The sequence below is a fragment of the Nomascus leucogenys genome, chromosome 4 (assembly GCF_006542625.1).
Source record: "Nomascus leucogenys isolate Asia chromosome 4, Asia_NLE_v1, whole genome shotgun sequence".
NCBI lineage: Eukaryota > Metazoa > Chordata > Mammalia > Primates > Hylobatidae > Nomascus > Nomascus leucogenys.
This window is the reverse complement of record NC_044384.1, coordinates 67,075,805-67,101,868: the sequence shown is the minus strand read 5'-3', so window position 1 is coordinate 67,101,868 and position 26,064 is coordinate 67,075,805. Positions and strand designations below refer to the sequence as shown.

The following is a 26,064-nucleotide window of genomic DNA, read 5'->3' as shown; positions in this document are numbered from 1 at the left end:
ACCGACAAGGTTTGAGAGGATTGACTCCAATTTTGAAAGAAGTTCTACTATGGGTAAAATGCTATCCAACAGCATCCCATGCTATAGAGAAATCTTTTGTGAAAAGCAAAGTCAACTGATGTGGCAAATTTCATTGTCTTATTTCAGGAAATTGCCACAGTCATCCAAACCTTCAGCAACTACCACCCTGATTAGTCAGCAACCGTCCACACTGAGGAAAGATCCTCCACCAGCAAAAAGATTATGCCTCATTGAAGGCTCAGATGATCATCTGTACTTTTAGCAATAATGTATTTTTTAATTAAGGTAGATATATTTTTTAAGACATAATGCTATTGCTCACTTAACAGACTACAGTATAATATAAACATAACTTTTCTATGCACTAGGAAACAAAAAATGTGTGTGACTTGCTTTATTATGATATTCACTTTATTGCAGTGATCTGGAACTGAGCCTGCAATAACTCCAAGATATGCCTGTACTAGAAAAGACAATAAAGAAAGGATATTAATTTGCAGAATAGTCCACGTCTGCAAAGGGAGGTGTAACCATCTTGGTTCTGAAGAGTCAGGAGGAAAGATGTCTTCTGATCAAGCAAAGTGGGGGACAAGAGAATGAGCACAGCTCCCAGGAGGAGGCAAGGTCCTGACAGCTCATGTGCCCTGTGGCTCTGAGCACAAGATTAAGTGTTACACGGAAAGCTCATGGCCTTGGGGTTAGAGTAGACAAGTCTGTTAACCTCCCTGAACCTCAGTTCTTTCAACTGTAAAGGGGAAATGCTGGCATCTAGCGAGGAAGCCTGCTCTGCATCATGAAAAATTACTTCATTTGGGACCAAGCATGGGCTTGGCACATCACAGCTCCTCGATCCAAGAAACAATGATTATTCATTTTCTATTGCTGTAATTTTTATTCCTCTACCACAAGCTGCTCAGAAGAACATAACTGAGGCTCAGGAATACAATACTAGGATCCAGAAAATTTCCTAAGACATGGGCAGAATAAAAGGGGCTACCATGTTATCTATAAGTTGTTTCTATCACTATAGAAATCAACAATAAGAAAAGGTTTCCTGTACTGAACAGATAACATCTTGTGTTTGATGCTGTCCTGACTGCTTTGCTTACAGGTCACTAATTCTCCCAGCTGTCCTTTGAGGTAGATATTATTATTACCTTTGAGGTGGACATTAAATCTTGGCAAATAAGAATTTAAACCCAGAAGCATCAAGCTCCATGCTGTGGTTGCATTTTTTATGCACTTTTACTCCCTGGAATGAGCTGTTACCTATAAACAGTCCTACCAATAAGGCCTTCTCTTATTGTTGGGATGTTTTGATGGAACAAGAGATCTAAAACACTGATGATTTTCCCAAATGAATGCACAATATTAATACCAAACACACATTTCTTACAACTTCCATAAAAGTATTATCAAATATCGGTGACTGTTAAAACATAGTTCCTATGTAGGTGATAACCACAGCATATTGGCATAAATGGTAAAAGGCAGTAATGATAGAAAATTTTAAGTATATTACTAAAAGCAGAGTATAATGGGCATAAAGACTGAATAGCAATCTAGTCATCATTTTTTTAAGGAAATCATGATATTAAGCTTTATTCTCTTTGAGCAATTCGGTTTGCAAATAATTTTCACTGATCATAATCCTTCTGACCAGGCTGTGAGACAGGCAAGCAGCATATTTGATGTGAATTTTACAAATGAAGAAACAGACTTAGACAATTTACAGGGTGACATAGTTTGGATATTTGTCCCGGCCCAAATCTCATACTGAATGTAATTCCCAGTTGGGAAGTGGAGGTGGGGCCTGGTGAGAGATGTTTGGATCATGGGAGCAGATCCTTCATGAGTGGCTTGGGCCATCTCCTTGGGGTAAGTGATATCTTACTCTAAGTTCGCACGAGATCTGGTCTCTTAAAAACGTGTGGCATCTGGCTGAGAGTGGCGGCTCACACCTGTAATCTCAGCACTTTGGGACGCCAAGGTGGATAGATCACTTGAGGTCAGGAGTTCACAACCAGCTTGGCCAACATGGCAAAACCCCATCTCTACTAAAAATACAAAATTAGCCAGGCATGGTGGTAGGCACCTATAATCCCGGATACTCAGAAGGCTGAGGCAGAAGAAGAATTGCTTGAACCAGGGAGGCAGAGGTTGCAGTGAGCCGAGATCACGCTACTGCCCTCCAGCCTGGGTGACAGAGTGAGACTCTGTCTACACACACACACACACACACACACACACACACACACACACGTGTGTGGCATCTCCCTCCTCACTCTCTGTCTTGCTCCTGCTTTCACCATGTGACATGCCTTCTTCCTCTTTGTCTTCCGCCATGGTTGTAAGGGGAAGATTAGAGGCTTCTGAGGCCTCCACAGCAGCCAAGCAGATGCTAGCACCATGCTTCCTGTAAAGCCTGCAGAATGCTGAGCCAATTAAACCTCTTTTCTTTATAAATTACCCAGTCTCGGGTATCTTTATAGCAATGCAAGAAGAGTCTCACACACAGGGTGACTTCAGGTCACACAATTAGTAAATGACCCAGGTGAGATTCAAACCCGTCTTCCTGTGTCTGTGCCAAGTGTTCTCTTAATTTGTGATACTACCTTTAAAAAGTATTAAGTTGTATGAATTGTTTACATCAGAGAGATTAGATGTCACTTATTCTACCAAATGAAACTTCAGTCATTTGGTGAGAACTGGGAGGTGGAACCCCTGAGCACAGCCTGCTCCAATCAAAATCCTTTGTGTTTGGCAAAAGACAGTTTTGATGCTCCATCCACGGTAATCTGTTAACTTTCCAGCCAGAAGCCACATTGGCCCATTTATTTCCCCAATGTCCCAGCCCCAGTGAGTGATCTAATATGCAAACCCAGTCATATTTTTTGCCTCAGTAAAAATTCTTCTACAGTTTAAAAAAATGAGAAACAAATAATTAAAACAAAACAAATAAACAAATACTCATGGAAGCATGTGCCTGGCACAGAACCAGGATTTGAAATACAGAGGTAAAATCACAGAGGACAGGCCTGGCCCTGAAGGATCTGGTAGGTGGCCAGGAGAAGCGGTCACCAGTCAGTGCAGTTAATCTAGGGCTGAGCTCTCTGGGAGAGCTGCAGGACACAGATGGGCAGGGGGCCAGGGTGGGCTCTCCAAGGAGGTGACATCTGGGCCATAGCTGGGAGGGGAGTGGAAATAAGTGAGAGAAAGAGAGAGAGAGAGAGAGAGAGAGAGAGAGAGAGAGAGAGAAAGAGACTGTGGAGAGACTGTGTGTGTGTGTGCAGGCAGGACAGAGGGAAGAAAAAAGAGAGAAGATTCCATGAAAGAAACATCAGCTGCAAAATAAACCCACAAAATGGCATGGAACCACCCAGGATATTCTCAGGCATATATTTACAGGTGGAATAGAGGCTGCCCCAGAAGTGAGTAGAAGCCAGAGGCTTCCCCATTAGAGGAAGTCTGGATTTATGCAGAGGGCAATAGGGAGACACTGATGGGTTATTAAGCTGGGAGGAAAGACCCTGCAGCCACAGGGTGGAACGGGGATTGGAGATCTGAGAAAGACAAATATGAACTAAGACAGTGATTGTGGGGGATGGAAGGTAAAGCGAAAAGGAGGGGAGGGGGTGTCATTACTGTCCCCAAGAGGTGAGAAGACAAGTTTTTGCAGGAGTCAGTATAAGCCTGCAAATTGGAGTGACCTTCCTGATTGGGTCTGAATTTATAGCAATGGCTTATTTGAAGCAATCTTTCTCAATTACTCTTCTTATTTTTTAAAAAAAGATTGCTTCAAAGGTAAAGGCAGGGTGTTCTTTTATAGTTCTGCATTCTATGGAAGGTTCATGATATTTAACTTTTATTTAGGGATGAAAATATAATTTAAAACTCCACTTGTTCCTGATATGTCCCACTAGTTAAACGAAGATCTAGGGTCTTCTTGTCTGTGATAAATGTTTCAGGTGATAATTACTCCTGCTGGCAAGAAAAAGATGAGGTTCATTCAATAAACATTTATTGCACTCTTAATTAGGTTACAGGTATTGCATGATATTCAAAAACTAAATTATTAAAATCATTTTGTGATCAAACGATTTCGCATTTCTGATTACATTTTTATATGTTTTACATAACGTTTAGCCTAGAGAAATGCACACTCTCAACATTAAATATGGTCATGAGTCACTTAATGATGGGGATATATTCTGAGAAGTGCCTCATTAGGCCATTCCATCTTTGTGCAAACATCATAGGGTGCACTTATAAAACCCTAGATGGTACAGCCTACTACACCCCTAGGCTGTATGGTAGAGCCTATTGCTCCTACGCTACAGAGCTATATGGATGTGACTCTACTGAATACTCTAGGCAACTGTAAAACGTGGGAAGTATCTGTAAACCTAAAGTAAATGTAGAAAAGGTGCAATGAAAAGACAGTATTATAATCTTTCAGGACCACTGCTGTATACGCAGTCTGTTGAATGAAATGTCCTTATGCTGTGCACAATTGCACGTAAATCTAATTAATGCTCCTGAGTGATGGTCAAACCTTGTGTGTTTTTAATTTTATTGACTAGGATGACCACTGTTTAGGTCTCTTTAACTTCTCGTATCCTAGGCTTTTCTACCGATTGCTCTCCTACTTGGTGAACCTATCTAACTACCTCCTCCTCAGGTTTCAGTTTAAGTAACACATTCTCAGCAAGACACTCCTGATTCTCCTGTTGAGATTTCATTCTTCTGTCATATACTCTTAGAGTACCCTGTACTTTTCTAGACAGCTTTTATCACAACCCTAGCACAATGACTTGAAGATAATAAGTGTTCAGTAGATATCTGGTGAATGAACGAAGAATAACTGAATAGTAGCCAAGTGTCAATCCTAACATTTCCTACAACACTTTTCAATGCTATGAAGGGCCAGGATTTTAACCAGGTACTAATAACTGGACAGAGCTCTTACTACTTCTCATTGAGTGGAAAATACGTTGATACAGGACAGGAAAACACTTAGCAGGTAGAAGTAGAGTTGAGATGGAACTGGGCCATACATACATGTCAAAAGGGACATGATTATATGGGAAAAAACACGAAAACCACTCCCTAATCTTTCTGCTATCTGATTGAAGAGCTGAATATTAATTTAATTAAGTTGCAACGAAATACAGGTAAGCCTCACAAGTGTAATATAATATACTTAACAAAAAATAGTTATTGAGGAAATAGAAGGCATATCAGCACTTCTGTGTACCCTGGTGTTCTTATAATAAATAGTTACAATGTGTATACTTATAAGTGCTGATTGATAAAATGCTCTGCTGAAGAGAATGATGTAAAACATAATTCCTTCTGTATCTGTGCCCTCATCCCTCTCCCCACCACCAAAATAGGATGAAGCAGAAATGTAACATGAGGAATGTGGTCAGGGCCTCTGAGTTGGTCCTCAGTTCTAAAAGTCTAGTGCTCTAAGAAGCATACTGGCTTAGTGGTCACACATGACTTTATCAACCTCTTGGAATTTGTAACCTTTCCTCACATTTCACATATGTGAAAGTGAGGCATCTATAGTCAAATCAGTTAATCTTTCTCAAAATTTCCAAGATCCTCTCCAGGAAAGGCTATCAGCCTTAGCTTGGAACACCTCTAGAAGTTCATCCCTTAAACTCCCTAAATCAATAACTGTGATTAAGAAGACCCAAGAGTTCCCGAGAGCAAATGGCAGAGCAGCTTTACAATTCGTAAAGTAATATATTGTTCAGTGCAGCCATTTGCAATCTTTTAGTGCTCTGAGTTTGTAATTGAAACTATTTCTAATTTATTCCACTATTAACATTTAATGATGGTCTATCTACGTGAGGGAAAAGAAAAAGCATGTAACTTTCTGTACGGTCAATGGAAACTGAAGTAGACTTTAATGTCTCCCTTCTTCCTGCCGAATGGCTTCTGTGCAGCTGGTCAATAAGAGGGGAACACATAACACAACCCAGCCCTCGCCTCCAGGAATGTACAAGGTGTGGCCTCCACTGTGAAGGACATTCGAGAGTTTTCATGGAGTCTGTAGGTCCAACTCAAATATTTGCCTTTTCAGAGACAGCCATGGATTCTTTTGGGGATAGCAAAGCAGTATAAAAATCTTAGGTTTTCCCCAGCCATAGCCAAGAATGAGCCACAATCACCCACTAAGTGTGCTGCTGGCATGCCTTCTGAAGCCGAGAGAAGCATTTCACACTAGCTTTTAGTAACCAGAGGTGCCACCCACATCCATTGAGTAGGCATCATGGTCATACCCCAACACGTACAGTCATGGTCACAAAATTGATGCACACAGGCTCACAGCAAAGGGGTTAGGGTGCAATATAAGGAAGGTAGGAGAAGCAACAAAAGAAAGATCCAGAAGGTTCTTCCAAACAAGAGATACTAAGAACAATTTTTTACTGCTTATGAAAATTGGGGTTTAAAAATATTTATATAATTAGTGATTTCCAGTGAATTATTGGAAAGTCATTGCTAGCTAGTTTTTCAATTTCAAGTGTTCTAGTATTCACTTTAACAATACCCCAGACAGTATTTTTAACATCAATATATTCTCTTTTTTTCCTTCTAAAAAGGACTAAGTGTAGGGTCCAGCCCCACAGGGTCGGTGGGTCTCTCCCCATGTGTGGCGACGAGAGAATGTAGAAATAAAGACACAAGACAAAGAGATAAAAGAAAAGGCAGCTGGGCCCGGGGGACCACTACCACCAATGCGCGGAGACTGGTAGTGGGCCTGAATGTCTGGCTGTGCTGTTATTTATTGGATACAAAGCAAAAGGGGCAGGGTAAAGAATGTGAGTCATCTCCAATGATAGGTAAGGTCACATGGGTCACGTGTCCACTGGACAGGGAGCCCTTCCCTGCCTGGCAGCCGAGGCAGAGAGGGAGAGGAGACAGAGAGAAAGACAGCTTACGCCATTATTTCTACATATCAGAGACTATTAGTACTTTCACTAATTTACTACTGCTATCTAGAAGGCAGAGCCAGGTGTACAGGATGGAATATGAAGGCGGACTAGGAGTGTGACCACTGAAGCATAGCATCGCAGAGAGACGGTTAGGCCTCCGGATAACTGTGGGCAAGCCTGACTGATGTCAGGCCCTCCACAGGAGGTGGAGGAGCAGAGTCTTCTCTAAACTCCCCTGGGGAAAAGGAGACTCCTTTTCCCAGTCTGCTAAGTAGCGGGTGTTGTTCCTTGACACTTTTCGCTACCGCTAGACCATGGTCCGTCTGGCAATGGGCGTCTTCCCAGATGCTGGCGTCACCGCTAGACCAAGGAGCCCTCTGGTGGCCCTGTCCGGGCATAACAGAAGGCTCGCACTCTTGTCTTCTGTTCACACCTCACTATGTCCCCTCAGCTCCTATCTCTGTATGGCCTGGTTTTCCCTAGGTTATGATTATAGAGCGGGGATTATTATAATATTGGGATAAAGAGTAATTACTACCAACTAATGATTAATGATATTCATATATAATCATATCTAAGATCTATATCCAGTATAATTATTCTCGTTTTATATTTTATTATACTGGAACAGCTTGTGTCCTCGGCCTCTTGCCTCAGCGCCTGGGTGGCTTGCTGCCCACAACTAAGTGTTTTTGATTTCTCTAAATCCTATTTCTAATGAAAATCAGCATCTGGCGTTTATGAAACCCCCTTCATCCATGCCCTCAGGGTTAGCTCTATCTTAACTGGGCCCAGCACATCCTCCAGCCTTTATGCCGCTCCTATTAGTTTGTTCTGAGGCCCCACGCCCTCTAACCCATCCTCTGTTGCTGCTGCAGCTCTTCCTTACATTTTTTTCCCTGACCTGAATCCCCTGAATGGCTATTCATTGGTATGGAGTACAAGGTCATCTAATTTATCCTCTATCTCCCTTGCTTCTTCTCCCATCCCACCCCTCTCTGATTATGACACACTTCTCATTCTCAGATCAGGCCAAACTCAGTCCTCCCTGTCTTCATGGAGCCAACCTGTCTCTCTCATTTTTTATTCCTTGCCACATATCTAACCTCCCCGGCAACATACTCCACATCACATAGATGCTCTGAACAACAGCTGTCTGTCAAGATTCAGCTACTTGGCCCCAGGGTTACCTCCTCTCTGAAGTCTTAGCTGGCTCTTCCCTGTACTGACCACTCCCTGGTCAGGCCACTTGTTCCCATAGTCATCCCTACTTACTACAGGACACTAGATTCCATGTTGCTCTCTTTCCCATCTACATTGCCAGCCCCTGGAGGAGAGAGCCCATAGCAGCCTCCTCCATATCCCCAATGCTTAGCACCACCTTGTGCTGGGAACCTCATGAGTATTTAACAAATGCAATCCTAGCACAGCTGTAAGATATAAGGGGTATTATCCTTGCTGTGGAAAGACAGGCAAGCCCAGGCACAGAGATGTTAAGATGGAATTTTTAACAGTGGCATAACTACACGTGGAGAGAGCCTGGATTTGAAACTACGTTTATCTAATTCCAAAATGTGTCCTTTCCCTATGTCATGCACTCATTTTAAAAATTAGGCCCATAATTTATGTGATATATAAAATGAGTGATTATTTGAATATTAGAAGTTTCCTCCTTAACATTTGCCAAAGGAAGAATGAAAAATTCTGTGTAAAAGGCTATGTGCGACACTTGACATGATCTTGTATTTTAGGGGCAATAATCGTATTAATTATTGATGGATTCAGTAGTTTCTAATTAATTTAGAGTAAGCATTATTTAGATCTGGAAACCATATATTGATTCATTTTATTTTTATTTTGTTTTAAAATTTTAAAATTTAATTATAATTGAGATAGGGTCTCGATTTGTTGCCCAGGCTAGTCTTGCACTCCTAGGCTCAAGCAATCCTCCAACCTCGGCCTCCCAAAGTGCTGGGATTACAGGTATGAACCACCATGTCTAGCCCCTATATTGATTTATAATAGGCTATAATAGGTTAAAATAAAGCCACTTTAAAATTTATATTACAAAACATTTATATCTTTTGTTTTTTTGAGACAGGGTCTGGCTCAGCTGCCCAAGTTGGAGTGCATAATCACAGCTCACTGCTTTCTTGACCTCCTGAGCTCAAGCAATCCTCCCACCTTGGCCTCCCCAAGTGTTAGAATTACAGTCATGGGCCACTGCGCCTGGCCAGAATATTTATATCTTAAGGTAAACTTTGCATTGCAAGGTTTTACACTGTAAGTTTTTTGTTTCTCAAAATAATATTGTCATTCCAGCAGGAAAATACTATAAAGGGATAAATTTTTTGAATAAATAATAGAATTTAGCTGGCTCCTCTAAGCCAGGATCAAACTCCTGAACAAACCTATTCTGATTAAAAGAACAAATTCTGGAATCTGGGGAGTGAATTCTAACATAATTATAAGGACTGAATTATTATAAAATGGCATGTAAATCACAAATATCTTTTTTTAAATAAAGTGGAAGGAGATTCATATACTTAAAGGGTGACTAGAACATTAGACTTTGTTGAATTACATAAGTAATACATCTCACTGGTTCTTCATACCCATGCCACATTGTGAAATTTACTATGTTGCCAAGTGTTTATTTCCTTTTAGAGTGGTTATAAACAGAAGATCGTTTTGTTTGCTTTATGGCTAAGTTTATTCAGTTAAGCTGATAATAACCACAATCACATAATGATTCAGGGATCAATAGGGAAACACATCCATTTTTTTTTCTGAGTTATTATATAGATTTGGGGTCAGGGGAGTTTGCTAATTATTTATAAGATCAATTCCTGAAAACTTGCAAATACACAAATAAACAGGTAGCTCCATGCAATCAAATTTAAGATTCATCAGAGAAATCCAAATTTATATGAATTCTATTTATGATTCTGTTGATAGAGGAAATAATTATATTTTTCATGTAAAATTAGATTTTTCATGATATCAGATTTGAATAAAATGAGACAAAGGAAATGCTGGAGGACCAGGGCTGGTCTTATGAATAGAAACGTGTAATGCGAACTACTGCTAAGGCAAGAGTAAACACTTACATGGTGTTGAGTATGTGCAAAGCATGGTTTGAAGTGTTAAATAATATCACCTCATTTAGTCTTCACAAGAACCCCGTGAGGTTGGCATGCTCAAAGGCTCCTTGCGTGGAGAAGAGAATGGGATGTCTAGAAGTTAGTGTTAATGGACTGAACATCTCTTTCCTTGGATTTACAGACAGTGAGATAAACAAATGGGTTGCTGCTGCTTGAGAAAAAAAAAACATGCTTTATGCTTCATAATCTTGAACTACTAAACCATAACCATTTGTATGCCAACAACCATAATTTCTGAGAAACGTTTTAAAACAAAAATGCATGATTATCTCCTGTCTTTCTTAAAAAAATTTTTTTTGGTAGAGGGTCTCTCTATGCTGGGCCTCTCTATGTTGGGCCTCTCTATGTTGTCCAGGCTGATCTTGAACTCCTGTGCTCAAGCAATCCTCCAGCCTCAGCCTCCTGAGTACAGTCACACACAACCATGCCTAGGTTGGGACTACAGGCACATAACCATGCTCAGCTATGTTTTTTGTTTGTTTTTGTTTTTTAGTTTTCTTTTTTGTAGAGACAGGGTCTTGCTACATTGCCCAGGCTGGTCTCAAACTCCTGGCCTCAAGCGATCCTCCCACCTTTGCCTCCCAAAGTGCCGGGACAGACTTTCATTAACAATAATAATCTCTCTCTGGCTTCAGTTCCACATTTGAGGTGCCCTGCTTTCCAAATTGAACACTGCTGTGCTTTTAGGAAGGGTCATGTCAGTATTGGTGAATATGCTCCTTGAATTTGCCAGGGGCACTGTGCATCCTGTCTCTAATACCTACTCTGGAGGCTGAGGCAGGGGGATCGCTTCAGCCTCAGAAGGTCAAGACTGCAGTGAGCTACAATTGCACCACTGTACTCTAGCCTGGGCAACAGAGTGAAAACCTGTCTCAAAAAAAGAATAAATAAACAAATGAAAGAAAATTACACTTTTCCGTATCTTATTAATGAAAAAACTTTGACTCCATGAACAGACATTAAAATTCTCTCCTACGTGCTAGTTTACTGGCTGGAATGATGGAATTGTGTTCTTCTTGGCCATTAGGATTTAAATAATTTTATGTGACAGAGCTGATGTGTTGATCAATAAAAAGACAACAATCATTTACATTGAGAGTTTAGTGCAATTTCAAGAATCTACATGAACCAAGCTGAGTGTTTGTAGGGAAATCAATACATGACCACCTTACTTAGTGAAGTGCGTAAACGAAATTCGACTGAATTTTCAACATCAATGAATATGGATTAAAGAAAAAAATCAAACCAATTGAAAAAAATGGGTTTTGGAAATCACACAATGACAGTATTTTTGAACACACGATACTGTGCAAAATCCAGGAAAGCAAACAGATGTTCGCTTCCATTTCCCTCCTCCTTCTAGTATTTATCTTATCATTTGGGAAAAGCTTTCTTGTACTGCAGTTTGATTACATGTGCATTTTGCAGATTTCCAGATGTGTTCAAATGTTTTAATTTAAATTATGGCTTTATATTTAGGTCCATATGATTCCGTAATCAGAGTTCTTATTTGTCTAAACATTACATGAAATTGAGAATTTTAATATGCCCTATTTAGTTAGAGGGTACTATACACATTTTTTCCCCAACCTAGTCTTTCTCGCTATATTGGTCTTCCATCTATTCTACAGATAATCAGTCCAATTAAGTTGTCCTATATAATGAATCCCTTGAAGACAACATTCACTTTTCTGCAAAAAAAAAAAAAAAAAAAAAAAAATCTTTTCAACAGGTGAGGTTGAAATAATTTCCTCTCTCAAATTTGTGCCAACACAATTTACCCATTTAAGATAGGCATCCTTCCAATAAAGATGATGTCTACAGCAGGTTTCCCCATAATGCATACTGAATGATGTCCCTTAAGGATTGATCATGATTCTAAGATTACATATTTGAATAATGAACATGGATATATTTATTAATTTCAAGATGCTAACAGGGGAAGAAGGTATTAGAGACTGGATGCAAAGTGTCCCTGGCAGATTCAAGGAGCATATTCACCAATACTGACATGACTCTTCTTAAAAGCACAGCAGTGTTGAACTTGGAAACTAGGATGTTATGACAACTATAAAAGAGTGTGAGGCAACACAAAGTGATGAAATGATGTAAGGTCTGCAGTGAAAGTTATGTATTTTGGACTCTGACAAGCATTTGGATCTGTATTTTTATAGATGTAAGAATAGGAAGCCTGAGGAGACCAAGAACTATTAGTAAGGTCCCAAAGTCTCTGAAAAACAACTAGACCTGTGTAAAAGTAAGCAACAACAAAATAATGTCTTAGTGAGGCATATACTAGAAATAGGAACAGTAGTTTGGAGTATGCCTGGCACCTTGTAAAGACTAGGGAAGAAGACTAGGGAAGGGGTGCAGGTATATTGCCCAAAGAGCAATTATTTTAAAATTTAGTCTTGGCCAGGCATGGTGGCTCACGCCTGTAATCCCAGCACTTTGGGAGGCCAACAAAGGGTAGATCACCTGGGGTCAGGAGTTCAAGACCAGCCTGGTCAACATGATGAAACCCTGTATCTACTAAAAATATAAAAATTAGCTGGGCGCAGTAGCACGTCTGTAATCCCAGCTACTTGGGAGGCTGAGACAGTAGAAATCACTTGAACCTGGGAGGCAGAGGCTGCAGTGAGCTGAGATAAGGCCACTGCATTCCAGCCTGGGCAACTAGAGTGAGACTCCATCTCAAAAACAAACAAACCAACAAAACTTGGTCTTGGAAAGATCTATACAAAGATGTGAACGAAAATCCAACTGAAACAGTTTGAAAGTAAGATACAAGTATAGAAAATGTACAAAAGGTATCTATATAAGAACGAAGTACCATGGGAAAACTGGCTGTTTTTGAAAAATGAGTAAACTTTCAGCTTCCTTCAGTTTGGAGTCATTGAAGCTGAGTGAACTCTTAACTATTCACATGATCATGATGCTTTGCAGTAAAATATTGAGTGCTGTCCCAATGACCCTTTATTGCTGAGTCTGAGCAACTGTTAAGTGGGTCAGAAACAAATGACACTCCCAAGGCCATGGTCAGAGAATACATTTTCATTTAATAAATTTCAGCTTTTAAAGTCAAAAAAGACTGACCCATGGCCATGGGTACACTTGAGTCTTGGATAGCATCTAATGCATGCCTTGGGTCCATCGGATTAGTGCAACCTTTCAGTGCCACCCACAGGAATCAACCCAGAGGGCCTGGGCAGTGTCAAGCACATCACTCGAAATGTAGCAGTAACACTATCTCCAATTTGGAATAGAGCTTTTATATATTTCATAGTATTCTCACAAACTGCATCTATGAACAGCAAGCATAAAACCTTATATGAGCTACTGTGTTGCATTATTCTACAGTATAAACTAAAAATTGTTTTAAACATTTTGGAGATTTTTCAAATAAAAATTTCTGTGACTCTTCCCTAATCTGACTTCACTAAAAACTAATACTATTCTGGTTTTACTTATGACTTTATGAGCCAAAACCTCCATATATATTTTACTGAATAGAAAGAAATCTAACTGATTGCCTTATGATACTGCAGTGAAAACATGATCAAATATAGCTAGGTGTCAAAAGATTAATGAAATCAAATTCTACAAAAGGAACATGAAAATAAACCCTATAATGCCTTAATTGTCAATGTAAATGTTTCTTCCAAGTACTCTATTCAAAGTAATAGAGGACTCTGAAGGGAAATTATTCCAATAATACAAAGGGAAAATATTTAAATCCCTCCGAATCAAGTAGAAATTTCACTTATGTAGATTAATGAGTTTATGACAAGTTGATACTCCAGAGCTATTCAGGCATCCTTTGCTCTGTCTTGGAAATAATAAATTTATTTTATTCAGTCACTGTAAAAGTTACACTTTATAATTGCTTAGCTATATAAATCATCATGGAATAAGATGCGGGCCTAGATGTTGGTAATTAACTCTAATCTGTTCAGATAAAGACTTCACAATGTTCTTTCCAATAATCTGTTGTTTTTTTTTTTAAAAAAAACAACTATACATCCCATATTCTTTTGAGAAATTAGCCAATTTACTAAAAATTAAATGACATAAAACCCAAAGTAAACACACAAATGAAAAAATCCAAACATCCATTCAAAGAACAGAGCTGAGAACAAAAATGTCATCTGCCCTTGGGTAACCAAATTGCATCAAGCAGTCACATTTTAATTTAAAACTACCTCCTCAACAGACTAGTGCTTTGTTCCTTATCTTCAAAAGAACAACTCACTTGCATCAGAATAAAACCCTTTAAACAATACTTGATCACCTTACATCAAAGCCCTTTCATTTTCCTCAGTCATTACTTTTAATTAGAACTAATAAAGATATGGATTTACATGCTGGCTGAGATTTGCAGCTAATCCCTAGAAAACACATTGGAGGAATTAATCAACTTGATTTAGTTTTCTTCGCTCTAGAGCCGGCCCACCCCTCTGTTCCGTACCTGACAGGTGCTCCTCTGCTGTGGGCAGGTTTCAGCATGACTGTCACGGTATTGTCAGTTTGATTCAAAGGTGTCTCAAGTTCATAAGCTGGCATAGAGGGTGCTGGGGAAAAAGGCATAGAATGGGAGACTCATTATTTCTGGTTTATCTTCTCAGTTTAGTTTCCACTTTCTTCTACAAAGAGCACTAAGAACACAGTGCATTTACTTTACATTGCAGTTATCAACAACCACGAGCAAGCTTCACATATATTCCCTACACAGAATCACAGGGACAGCTGCTAAAAGCAGCCCATACTGTCCTCTGTGATCTTGAGTTGAAGTTGGGAGATGGTATGAGGGGGCTTGTAAGGTGTAATATTCTGTTTCTTGATTTGGATTCTGGCTAAATGAGCACAGCTTGTGAAAAATCACCGAGCTGTACACTTACAATTGGTACACTTTTCTGTACATATGAATTCTCAAATAAACTGTTTATGCTAAAGGCATATTTAAAAAAATCATTGGACTTTACAGTTATTCCATCTAAATCAAGGTTTTTCATGTACCAGAGACTCATTGGGGATTTAAAGAGGACAGTGGGGGTCAGAGAGATTTGTTGGAATTAATTAGTGACAATCTGTGGGCTCTTAGAAAAGCATGACAGTGGAAAATACATAGGAACTGAAGTAAGAAAGGCTTGGGTTTGACTTTTTGCTGTGTTTTGTTTTAACTAGCATAAGAGCTTTTATATATCTCAAAATGGGGGAAACTACCCCCTACGTTTATTATCGTAATTCAAAGAGAGAAGAGAGAGACAGGCAAATATAATTCTACAAATGTTAGTTCTCCTCCCAATGTAAATCCTATTTCTAAGGCCAGTTTCCAGCATCTTCCTTCTCTAGACTGTTAAGTCTTATTATGATAGCAACAGAGCTCTTCAGTAATTACAGACAAGACAAATCATTACACGGAGCTGTGATGTGGGAGGGCATACCATATTTTCACAGCCCACAGGTAGAGACTCCTGATGAGAAAGCTAGAGGTCGTTTCTTGCAAATACAGTTTTTAAAATTGTCTTACATATACAAAAAGATTTGTTTATAACAGATATGGGTTACTTCTGAGTTCCATTTATTGAATCATCTCAGCATTAAAATTTATTTCAATTCTCTTAAAAATTAACTCCAATTCATAACATAGAATTAACAAGAGTGGTTCCCTCTCTTAGGTCCATGATAATTGAAAACAGGACCTGTAAACTGTAACTGTTTTAAGACTATAAAAATCAAATACTTATTCTTGATGAGCTGTATAGGCTAATGAAAATGTCAGATTGCTTGATTTTCAATAAAATTATTTGAACTTGGCATGCTGAAAGTGGTCAAAACCACTGATTACAATCTGCCATGATTGTAAGTTTCCTGAGGTCTCCTCAGCCATGCTGAACTGTGAGTAAATTAAACCTCTTTTCTTTATAAGTTACCCAGTCTCGGGTATGTCGGTATTAGCAGTGTGAGAACGGACTAATACAGCCATATTGATCAGAATTCTTATCTAATAAAAATAGCAAAAATGAATTATTTTATTCAAAAAATACACTCCTTATGACAATAATCTTTGTAGTGTAACTTACATGGGAAAAATTTCTTAAAACATGCTTCGAGGTATATATATTGGCACTTACTTCATCTTTAAATCCCCATGATAAATTCATGCACTAGATAATATTATCTTAATTTGTATGTAGGAGTAAATTTATTTGATCAAAATCAGAGAGGAAGTGCCTGGCAAAATCATAACTAGAACTTAGATTTTTTGATTCCAAGTCCAGTGGTCCTTCTTCTACCAACCCACTTTCTTCAATCTGTGTCAGTTTTCTAATCTCTAATTACTCTAACTTCCCAAAGACTTATTTTCTCTTTCCCAACTCTCCATACTGTTTCTATAACGTAATTCTATATACAGAATATCAAATGTATTAAATTTCAAGTCAAGTTTGTGCTCATAAAATATTACACAATAAAAAATTATCCAAGTTATAATTGCTTAAAAAGAAAATTCTAAACCCTCCCTCAAAACCTAGCCAAACACTTACAATACTCTAGTTGTGAATATTCCTTTCCTTCAACTCCAAACGATAACTTTTATTAATATAAAACAAGGAATGAGAGATAAAAGATATAAAGGTCAGGCTAAATATTATTGACCTAACCATGGATGATAACAAGAGTTAGCTCCTTTCCCTACTTCCACCCCACCTGCTCCACCCCAAACAAAATAGTTAAAGCCAAAACTCAACACTTCCACACTCATACCCAAAGGGGAAAAAATGGGAAAAAAATACTCATGTAATTTTTTTATTGCTGTTGTATATCCCATACCAGATGGCAGCTTAATTTCCTCTAGTCTGAAGTACAAAGACATTTTCTGCACAGTTGAACATGCCTAGAAATATTTCTCAAATTACGTCTTTTGTTAGATGGCATAATTAAGTCTCTAAAAGCAAAAAGCTGGAGGCCCTCAGTGCCTGGTACCATCATGTATTTGCCTCTCTCTTCAGGACAGAAGTTTCTTATGGTAGAGGTCCCAACGAAGCTGATCCTTCGGGAAGCAGACTCTATATGACTGTCTTTCTGCTGAGCTCCCGATGGTTCATGGTTCATTACAGAGATTTTTCCAACAGTACTGCTCTGGCAACTTGGGACTGACAAGGGGATGAGAGTGTCTCAACAGAACCTTCTGCCTCATGCCCAAGTCCTCCAAGATGCCCTACTAAAACCATAGCCACTTCCTAACATGTGAGGATCTTATGCTCTCAAATGAGAAATATTTGTAGTACTTCATTTAATGCCATGAGTCTGAGCTTCAGGCATCCAGGGGTATTCCTTTGGATATAATGTTAGTGTGGGCGAGCTTGGCATACTTGACAATGGGAATGAAAAAGGACAGAAATGTTACTTCTGATAAAAGACACAACTCACGACTGTAGAGTACCTGATATCTTGGTGGTGAACTGGTTTGTTGCTGGAGGCCCAAAACCCTTAGCTGTGCTAGCTCGGATGGTAAAGGAGTATGTGGTCCCCGGATACAGTCCAAAAAACAGAAAATGGGTTTCGTTTCCCAGTTTTGAAACTCTTCCACTCTGATTGGATAAATCTATTTCTGGGTCAAAGGAACTGACTGCTTTGTAGGTGATCTGCAAAAGAATGAGAAAGTGATAAAATATCTGGACCAGATGGACTCAGATTGCATCTTTATCCAATAAACCCTTCTGATGTATGCACTGTCAGACACTTTATGATAAGCTTCTACTCAGACTCTTGAAATCCTGAATCCAGTGAAGGGATGAAGGAACTCCGCCAAAGCTGTTGAGTTATTACCTTTATAGACAGGGGAACTTAAGCCAGTAGATTAGAATATACAGGATGAGTTTGGGGTTAAGCTAATGCTTTGAAGTTGTTTGCTTTCAAAATGTCATTTTGTAAAACTACATTACAATGGGTTTAGAACAAAATAAGAAAATATACAACTAGCTCAAACAGATAAGATACTGACAAGGATAAGGCCTCATCTTTAATCTAGTGGACATAATTTGAGTTAGGATTATTATCTATTGGGAATGAGGGCACTGAAGTGTTTTCATCAATGTGGGCAAGGATATCTGCTCCAATGACTGGAATCCTAGACAGATTCCAGTCATTCCTGATGCTACAAATAGAGTGATCATTGTGGGTCATATTAATTTTTCTTTAGAGCAATGTCTTCCAATAGAACTTTCTGAAATGATGGAAATGTAGCCACTAGCCACATCTGGCTACTGGGCATTTGAAATGTGGTTAGTGAGACTGAGGAACTGATTTGGAATTTAAATTGCCATGTGTGATTAGTAGCTGCCATATGAGACAGTGCAGTTCTAGAAGTTTTCATGATATTAGCTACATAACAGATACTCAAAGCATGTTGGATGAGTCTGAAGTGTTTGAAAATAAATATAACATACGTGCCTTTAAATCCTACCCTTTCAAATGATATTTTAAAGAATTTCACTATGAGTAGTTCATCAGCTATTCAAGAACATGCACTTTAGTCGTGATCACTAACTTCTACTGGTTGTAATGACATAATTTTAAAATGTGGCATATTCGAAAGTTTTAAATTGCAAAACTGAGCACTTTTCTTGCTTTTAAATAGGTAAACTTACTTGTAATTTATGTGCATGAACACTAACACTGTTATTATACGAAGTGATAATTGACATTCTTCTTATATTTATACCATGTCATTACAATTAAGAAGACCTCTCTGAAAGAATATTTAGAATGAATCAACTCAGCTTTAGCAAGAAAACTGTTTGCTGTATATATTAATCACTGCAGTGCATAACACTATTGGAGTCATGCAGAATATCTGTTGTTAACCCTCTAACAGACTTCCTCTACAAGTTTAAGGAAGTCAAGAAGAGACAAACCCAATCTACCCCCCAGTGGCTGAGCGAAGGACGTCAGCGATGTATCCGCTGTGTACTTGGTCCTCCATTCGGATACCTCCAGGGAACAAGGCAGTTCGGAGGAGACGGAGCTAAACCTCTATGAATGCATAATTGCTTCCCAATGTTTACTCACTAATTCACCCATACATTTAAAACATATTCATTGAGCCCCTCTCATGTGCCAAGCACTGTGTTCTGAGCTGGGGGCTTGCATGGTGCTTTAGGAATCGCACCTTCTCTCAAGGAGGTATCAGTCTGGTAGGAGAAGGGGAGAAGCAATACAACAACTATGACAGAGTATAATTAAAATGAGGACTGACGCTGCCCACCGGGGCTAGCTTAGTGTTCTCATTCATTTTATTGCCTGTCTAGAAACCTTAATGAAACATAAATGCATATGAGAGAAAGCCCAAACTCCTTAGTTTTGCTCTCACCTTCTCCAAACTTACTTCTGAATCTGTGATACTACACCATTATATTCCCTTCTGTTCTGGTCAGAGGATAAAGACTAACTGCCCTACAAACACTAATGGGGCTTTTCTGACATTGCTTTTACTCGTAAACTTTCACCTGCCTGGAACATGAGACAGTTAGCTCTGTTTCCATGTTCTCTACCTATTCAGATTCAATTACTTCATTCAAACATTAATTGAACACTGACACTCTGCAAGCACCATGGCCAGCAGGTAAATACACGCCCTGTTTCAGATAACTGAGAATCTGGACAGGGTGGGATGGAGCTGGGGAGATATACAGTAAGTAAATGAATACTTTCAAAACACCAAGTTCCATGGAAGAAACGAATAGGGTGCTAAAATAAGGAGAATTGTCAGGGGAGGGAGGTTATTACACAGCCACTTAGAGTGGCTGGGGAAGGGCCCACTGAGATGTCAGTTAAGCTGAAGAGATTTGAACTTTCCCAAGGAGTCAGTCATGCTGAGAGTTTGGGGAAGAACAGTAGGAACTAAGGCAGTGAAGAGGGAGTGAGTGGGCACAGTATATGAACAGAAAGGAGGTCGGTGTGGTTCCTTGGGGGCTTGAGAAGTGGGTAGGACCATACTGTACAGTGCTTTGCACCCCAAGATAAAAAGTTGGGATACATACAACAGGGAGCCCTTGAACGTTTTTAAGCATGAAAATAAAATGATCTAATTTCCCTTATAAAGAGTTCACCTGGACTGCAGGTGGAAGGTTGATTTGATTGGTGGGGCAATTGAGGTAGTGGGGAGGGCACTAGGAAGTACAGCAGAGTCCAGGGCCTAGAGCTACAGCACAAGGGAGAAAATACAGGGGCTTGGAATAAGGTGGGGCTGGTACACACAGCAAGAGATGAAAACAATTGGCATCTTTAGAGATAAAATGGACAGAACTCAGTGAAGGACTGGATATAAAAAAAAAAGAGGATGGAATAAAGGATAGGTTCCGTTTTGGGCTTGATCAGAAGACGGTCCCATGTATCAAAAAGAATGGAACATATGAGGGGAAATTTACAGACAGGTGGACATATTAAGTTGGAAATGCCCACGGCAGTCAGGTGGACACACATGTATAACATGAAGCTGCGATTTGAGAGGACTGGGCTGGAAGTGAAGACTGGGGGTGATGAACATTGAGATGATATTCAATTCTGGAATGGAGGTGGTCACTAGGGAAGGAAGTTTAGAAAAAAAAAGAAGGGAGCCTGGTACCACTCCCTAATGAATGTAGGTATTTAATACAGGATAGAGGAGGAGAAGCCAACAGAAGAACCAGAAATGCAGGAAGAGAGCCAAAGGAGAGAAAGCTGTCACAGAAACCAAATGAAAAAAAAGCAGAGAGAAAGGGAGGGAGGGAAGGAGGGTGGGAGGGAGAGAAGGAGGGAGAAAAGGAGGGAGAAAAGGAGGGAGGGAGGGTTGGTTTCCAAAGATGAGACTGGGACAAAAAAAGTACCCATCCATGTCCCAATCCAGAGTTTCCATTCTGTGTATCTGTAAAGCCTTCCTAAACCTGGCCTAACAATCACTAGATCCACTGAATGCCTGTGTTGTGACTGTTCATACAATTCACTGGGCAATGAATCGTGGAGTACTGTGAAATCTCTTCTTTGATCTTAAATCATGATTTAAATATGTCAGAGGAATTGGAACATTTCATGTAATTGTATCTTTCTGAGGAGTGACTGATGTCTTATTCTTTTCCTGATCCCATTGTGATCAGTAAATATTTGGCACTCAGTATCTATTTTCCTAAAACTACTCCTGGGGAGAGCAGGTGTGTGCATGCATTCATGTAAACACTCAGACAAGTGGGATCTTTGCTCCACCGCAGAAACTATCAAGCAAACGCTTTACTAAGGGACTCGTTGTTCTAGCAGGGCTGATGGGCTTGGACTTGCTGAAAGCCTTGTGGCTGCAAAATAACACTGGGGTTCTTAGCTGGCTTCCAGTTCCTAGCCCTTTGACAATTTGGTAAAAATTAGACACCTTCTCTTTCCTACCTCTAAAATACACATGTATACACTAATTCATGCACTCCTAAAAATTACAGATCCTCTCCCTCACCCCTAACAAACAAATATGTTGGGCATATATATGTCCACCAAATGTCACAAAGGTGATGGGTTTCCCCATCTCAGACCCATCCACAGAGCCCTGGAGTCTGAATATCAGAATGAGAAAAGCTTCTCAGCAGCAGGGGCACTCTTAACTGTACAACCCCACTGCCTGCCACAGAGCTTATGGTAGACATTCGCCAACCTCAGCAGCTGCTCTAAAGGGCACCAAAATATACCCCCACGCTCAAACTCAAATGTCCATATGGTTTCAGCATTTACTTTTTCACTTGTTCATTCAATACATGTTTATTAAGTGCCTATTAAGTACTTCAGTACAGCAGGAAACTACAAGAAGGAAGTCTGGAAGGTCCTGTACTTGTACTCTGTCTCTGGCTGAAGGTCCAGGAAACTGTAATGAAGCCGCTGTAAAAAATGCTACTGCTGCAGTATTGGATGTACGTAATTTTATGGGATGTGCCAGGTCAAAAGCAAACTGAGATCTCAACATCATGTGTGAGGGTTAGATTTGGGTGAGATGGAGTAAACTGTTCTTCTATCGGATGATTTCTGATTTGCAGGTAGTGCCTGAAATCTTCCAAAATTATCTTCTCCTTCTCTACTTAAAGCCTCAAATTCTAAACTGAGAGATTCATGGGTAACCAAGATAGAATAACATGCAATCTTTGACTTGCATGTTATAGAAGAGGGGAATAAAATCTTCTAGAGTGTGAGTTGATGGTAATTCCAGCCAGCAAAACACCATCCTCTAATTGAGGTTTAAGCAATTATTCTGAGAAAACAAAGGAATGAATAATTAAATCTGATTTTATGGGAGGAAAGGACATAGGATACTTCAAGGAAAAGTAAAGAACTTGAATAAAATACTGAAAGATAGGCAGAGCTGCTATAGGAGGAGAGCGATGGGATGGCACAGGCAGAATGAATGTAAGCAAAAGCAGGGTGTGCAATGGCTCAGAGGGCTCTTGGAGAAAAGACAATTTCATATACATGGCTCATTGAGTTCCAGAAGAAAAACAGTAGGAGATGGCGTTATAAATATAGATTTGGGTTGGATCAGAAGCCCTTGAGTATTGAAAACAAACTTCTTAACATGGCCCCTAAATTCTCATTCCCTCTACATAACCACCTGTCTCAGCTGATGGTGACTAACAACCCAGTTATCCAGGCTCAGGATATTAAGGTGTCTTCAACTCTAGACTCCTGAATGTCCCAATCAGCTGGCAAATCTAGACCATATTTATATACTTAATATTTAATACTTGATTAAGTGCCCAACGAAAACTGCACTTGATACTCTAGTCACACACTCAAACATTGAGTCCCTAAGTTTGGAACACATTTCATTCTTTCTATAGTTGGTTGCTGATGGGGCAGTTACTTCAATAGAAAAGGAAGAGTACCTTTTCTACTTTTGTCTTTTTCCAATATCTTAGATATACTAAAGCTTTTTAAAAAATCCATGTGTTAGTCTCATGACCAGGAGTCTGGTATTTACTCACTAGAGATATGTAAAGTTAGTAGGGTACAATGAAAATACTTGGACAAATATCCCTGTACATTGGGGAGTATTACTAATAAACTTCTAGAAATAGGTTTGGCATGCTATATTTAAATTTTGATAGATTCTCCCTAATTGCCTACAAAAAAAGACTGCAAAATGTATGTTCCCATCAACAGACTATGCATGTACACATTTCTCCACATCCCTGATTAACACTTGATATTACAGAAATTTAAACTCCTGTAGCACTTGTAATACTCTATTTCTTAATCATTAGTAAGGTTGGGTAGGTACTTTACCATATACTTACATGCTGGGTGAATTTTTTTTTAAAGTGTCTTTGTCCATTTTATTTCCTAATAGAGTGTTTTGTTTTTTTCTTATTACTACGTAGCAGGTCTCTGTATATTATAGCCACCAGCCTGTTGACTGCTATAAGTGCTGAAAATAATCTCTCCAAGTCTTCTCTTTGTACTGAGACCTCCTTCATGGTATCTTTCATCATTCAGAAGTTTATATTTTATATAACCAAATCTGTCAATCTTTATTTTTAATGACTGCTGAGTTTTATATCAAGCTTAGAAAAATATAGAACAAAAATGTCTTCCTACCTTTTTCTTAGAAGGTTCTTCTAAACTTTTGTGTTTAGATCATGAATCTGGTGTTTATTTTTGTATGATGTGAGGTGGGAGTCTCATATGGCATTTTTTTCTTGTAATAAAATGCTGAGTTTGATAACATTTATTAAACTGCATCCATTTTATATTCATTCATGAATTTGCACTACAGTTTCTACCTTGTAAAATTTTAGAAGGACATGTATCTAGCTGTTAATAGTAGTTACACTTGAAAAGTAAAATTTGGAAGCAAGGGTATTTTATTTTGAATACTTCTGCACTTAAAAGTATTCTTTCAGAGGGCAGTATTAAATTGACAACTGGACAAAATAAGAGATTTTGATAGCTATTGAGTAAAGGTGTAATGATCAGACCCAGGTTGTAGGAAGATGACTGACAAAATTAAATGACTGAGGTGGAGGGTAACGTATGAGAAGGACTTGAGCCAGAACGAAGACAAGGAGGTCAGAGAGGCAAGGCTAGCGCTGCAAGGCTGAGAATGGAGTTAGAGGAGTGTAAAGGAGAAAGCAAGGAAGAAAACCAGAAGAATGATGTGAGGCTGTGAACTGCCATAACTCCTGGAAAAAACAATGCTGTCAGCCGTTTTTGATCATTAATGCTTTTGTGTATCTTTCATAGTAAGCAAAGAGAGAACTGAGAATAACCTAAACCTACAGCATATTCATTTCCAGCACTGATATGGTCTGGATGTTTGTCCCCTTCAAATTTCATGTTGAAATGAGATTCCCAATGTTGGAGGTGTTTGGGTCATGGGGCAGAACCTTCATGAATGGCTTTGGGCCACCCCCTTGGTGATGAGTGAATTCTTGCTCCGAGTTCACAGGAGAGTGTGGCACCCCCCACTTTGCTCTCTCTTGCTCCTGCTCTGGCCCTGTGATGCGCCTGCTGCCCTTCACCCTCTGCCACATTCGTAAGGTTCCTGAGTCCCTCGCCCGGAGCAGATGCAAGTGCCATGCTTGTACAGTCCGCAGACGCATGAGCCAATTAAACCTCCTTTCTTTATAAGTTACCAAGCCTCTGGCATTTCTTTATAGCCAAGCAAGAATGGCCTAATACAAACATCAACAATATTCCATCTGTGCTTTCTTCTTTCCTTCAAAAATTATCCTGTGTGCTGCCTTCCTTAAAGAAACACCTGTGTCATTGGTTACTACACTTTTTTCCAGCCATGGCAATTTATCTCACCTTCTGGTTTTTACCAGTGTTCAAATGTGACTCCATGACAGAAAACAATGTTGCCACGGTTGCTGCTTCTTTTGGGGCAAGTGTTTGATTTCCTTAGCATGATTTTGTCTCAGAAGTCTGTGATTCTCCAGAGAGGGACTGAGTCTGGTTCAACATCTATCTTCAGCTCTGGGAGGAAGCTGTATGTGCCTGTTGTAAACTCTGGCATAGGCTGGGTGAATCGTAGCTCACAGGTGCATTTCAGCTCAAGAAGAGCTCCTCCTGAGACTCCACCTAAGACCTACCTCGAGGGAGCTGGGGACTCCCTTCCTTCCTACTTGTAGAAAACACAGGAAAGGGAGAAAGATTCGTTGGCCAGAAAGCTTGTATTTAATCACTTCGGCCTGGATCATATATTTCCCCTTTGGTCCCTACAAAACTGAACCAATCTGTTCTACTTACACATATCTGAGTTTTAAAACCCTGATTTACGACACATTCATGCATCCCCATTGTAGTAGTATTTAGATCAGTGTTCAACTGGGTTGTCCTGGCTGCAGAATCAGAGAGACTAATGGGTTTTTCCTTTAAATTATTATTCCCATTGTTTTCATGTTAAAGTGACTTACAACACAGAGATATATCTCTTGTGGGATTAAAAAAAAGACTCTATTAAATATTTTCTGTCTGTCTAGATAGCAACATATGGCTTTTAGGACAGGTGAACTTATGGCTTGGAAATTAAAGTTGATTTCAAAGATTGCATGTTTCCTAGTTTAACATCCTGTTACTAGGTAAGAATCCCCAAAACTGAGACCTAAAAATGGCAATGGGGCCAAAAATATAAACTAAAAGATTCTCATCACTGAGAAAAAATAATATGAACTTGTTTGATTTGTTTATAACACTTAGCTCTATAAAAGCTGAGCCATGAATTTTCATAATATTCAATTCTTTTATAATGAAGCAGCCAACGAACAGCATCAATAACAGTACAAAAATCAACTTTTTTCTTTTATCTTTCTTCACTTAGCTTTGAATTAATTTTTGTGTGTGTTTCAATACCAATTTTCAAAAATTATAAGGAAACATAAATGTGAGGCTAGTTGGGTCAGGGAAGGGGTTTACTGGTGATC

At 39.3% G+C, this 26,064-nt stretch overlaps 1 protein-coding gene across 10 annotated transcripts in view; it reads right to left on the bottom strand.

Annotated features, from left to right (window-relative positions):
• PTPRM (protein tyrosine phosphatase receptor type M) overlaps positions 1-26,064 on the bottom strand; it is an 835,156-nt gene that overhangs the window by 304,423 nt on the left and 504,669 nt on the right. For all 10 annotated transcript variants that reach the window (XM_030810737.1, XM_030810732.1, XM_030810734.1 and 7 more), the window contains 2 exons: positions 17,577-17,778; positions 14,601-14,703 (listed from right to left, as the gene is read on the bottom strand). In XM_030810737.1, coding sequence (XP_030666597.1) covers positions 14,601-14,703; positions 17,577-17,778 — 305 coding nt within the window. The remainder of the gene's footprint in view (positions 1-14,600; positions 14,704-17,576; positions 17,779-26,064) is intronic.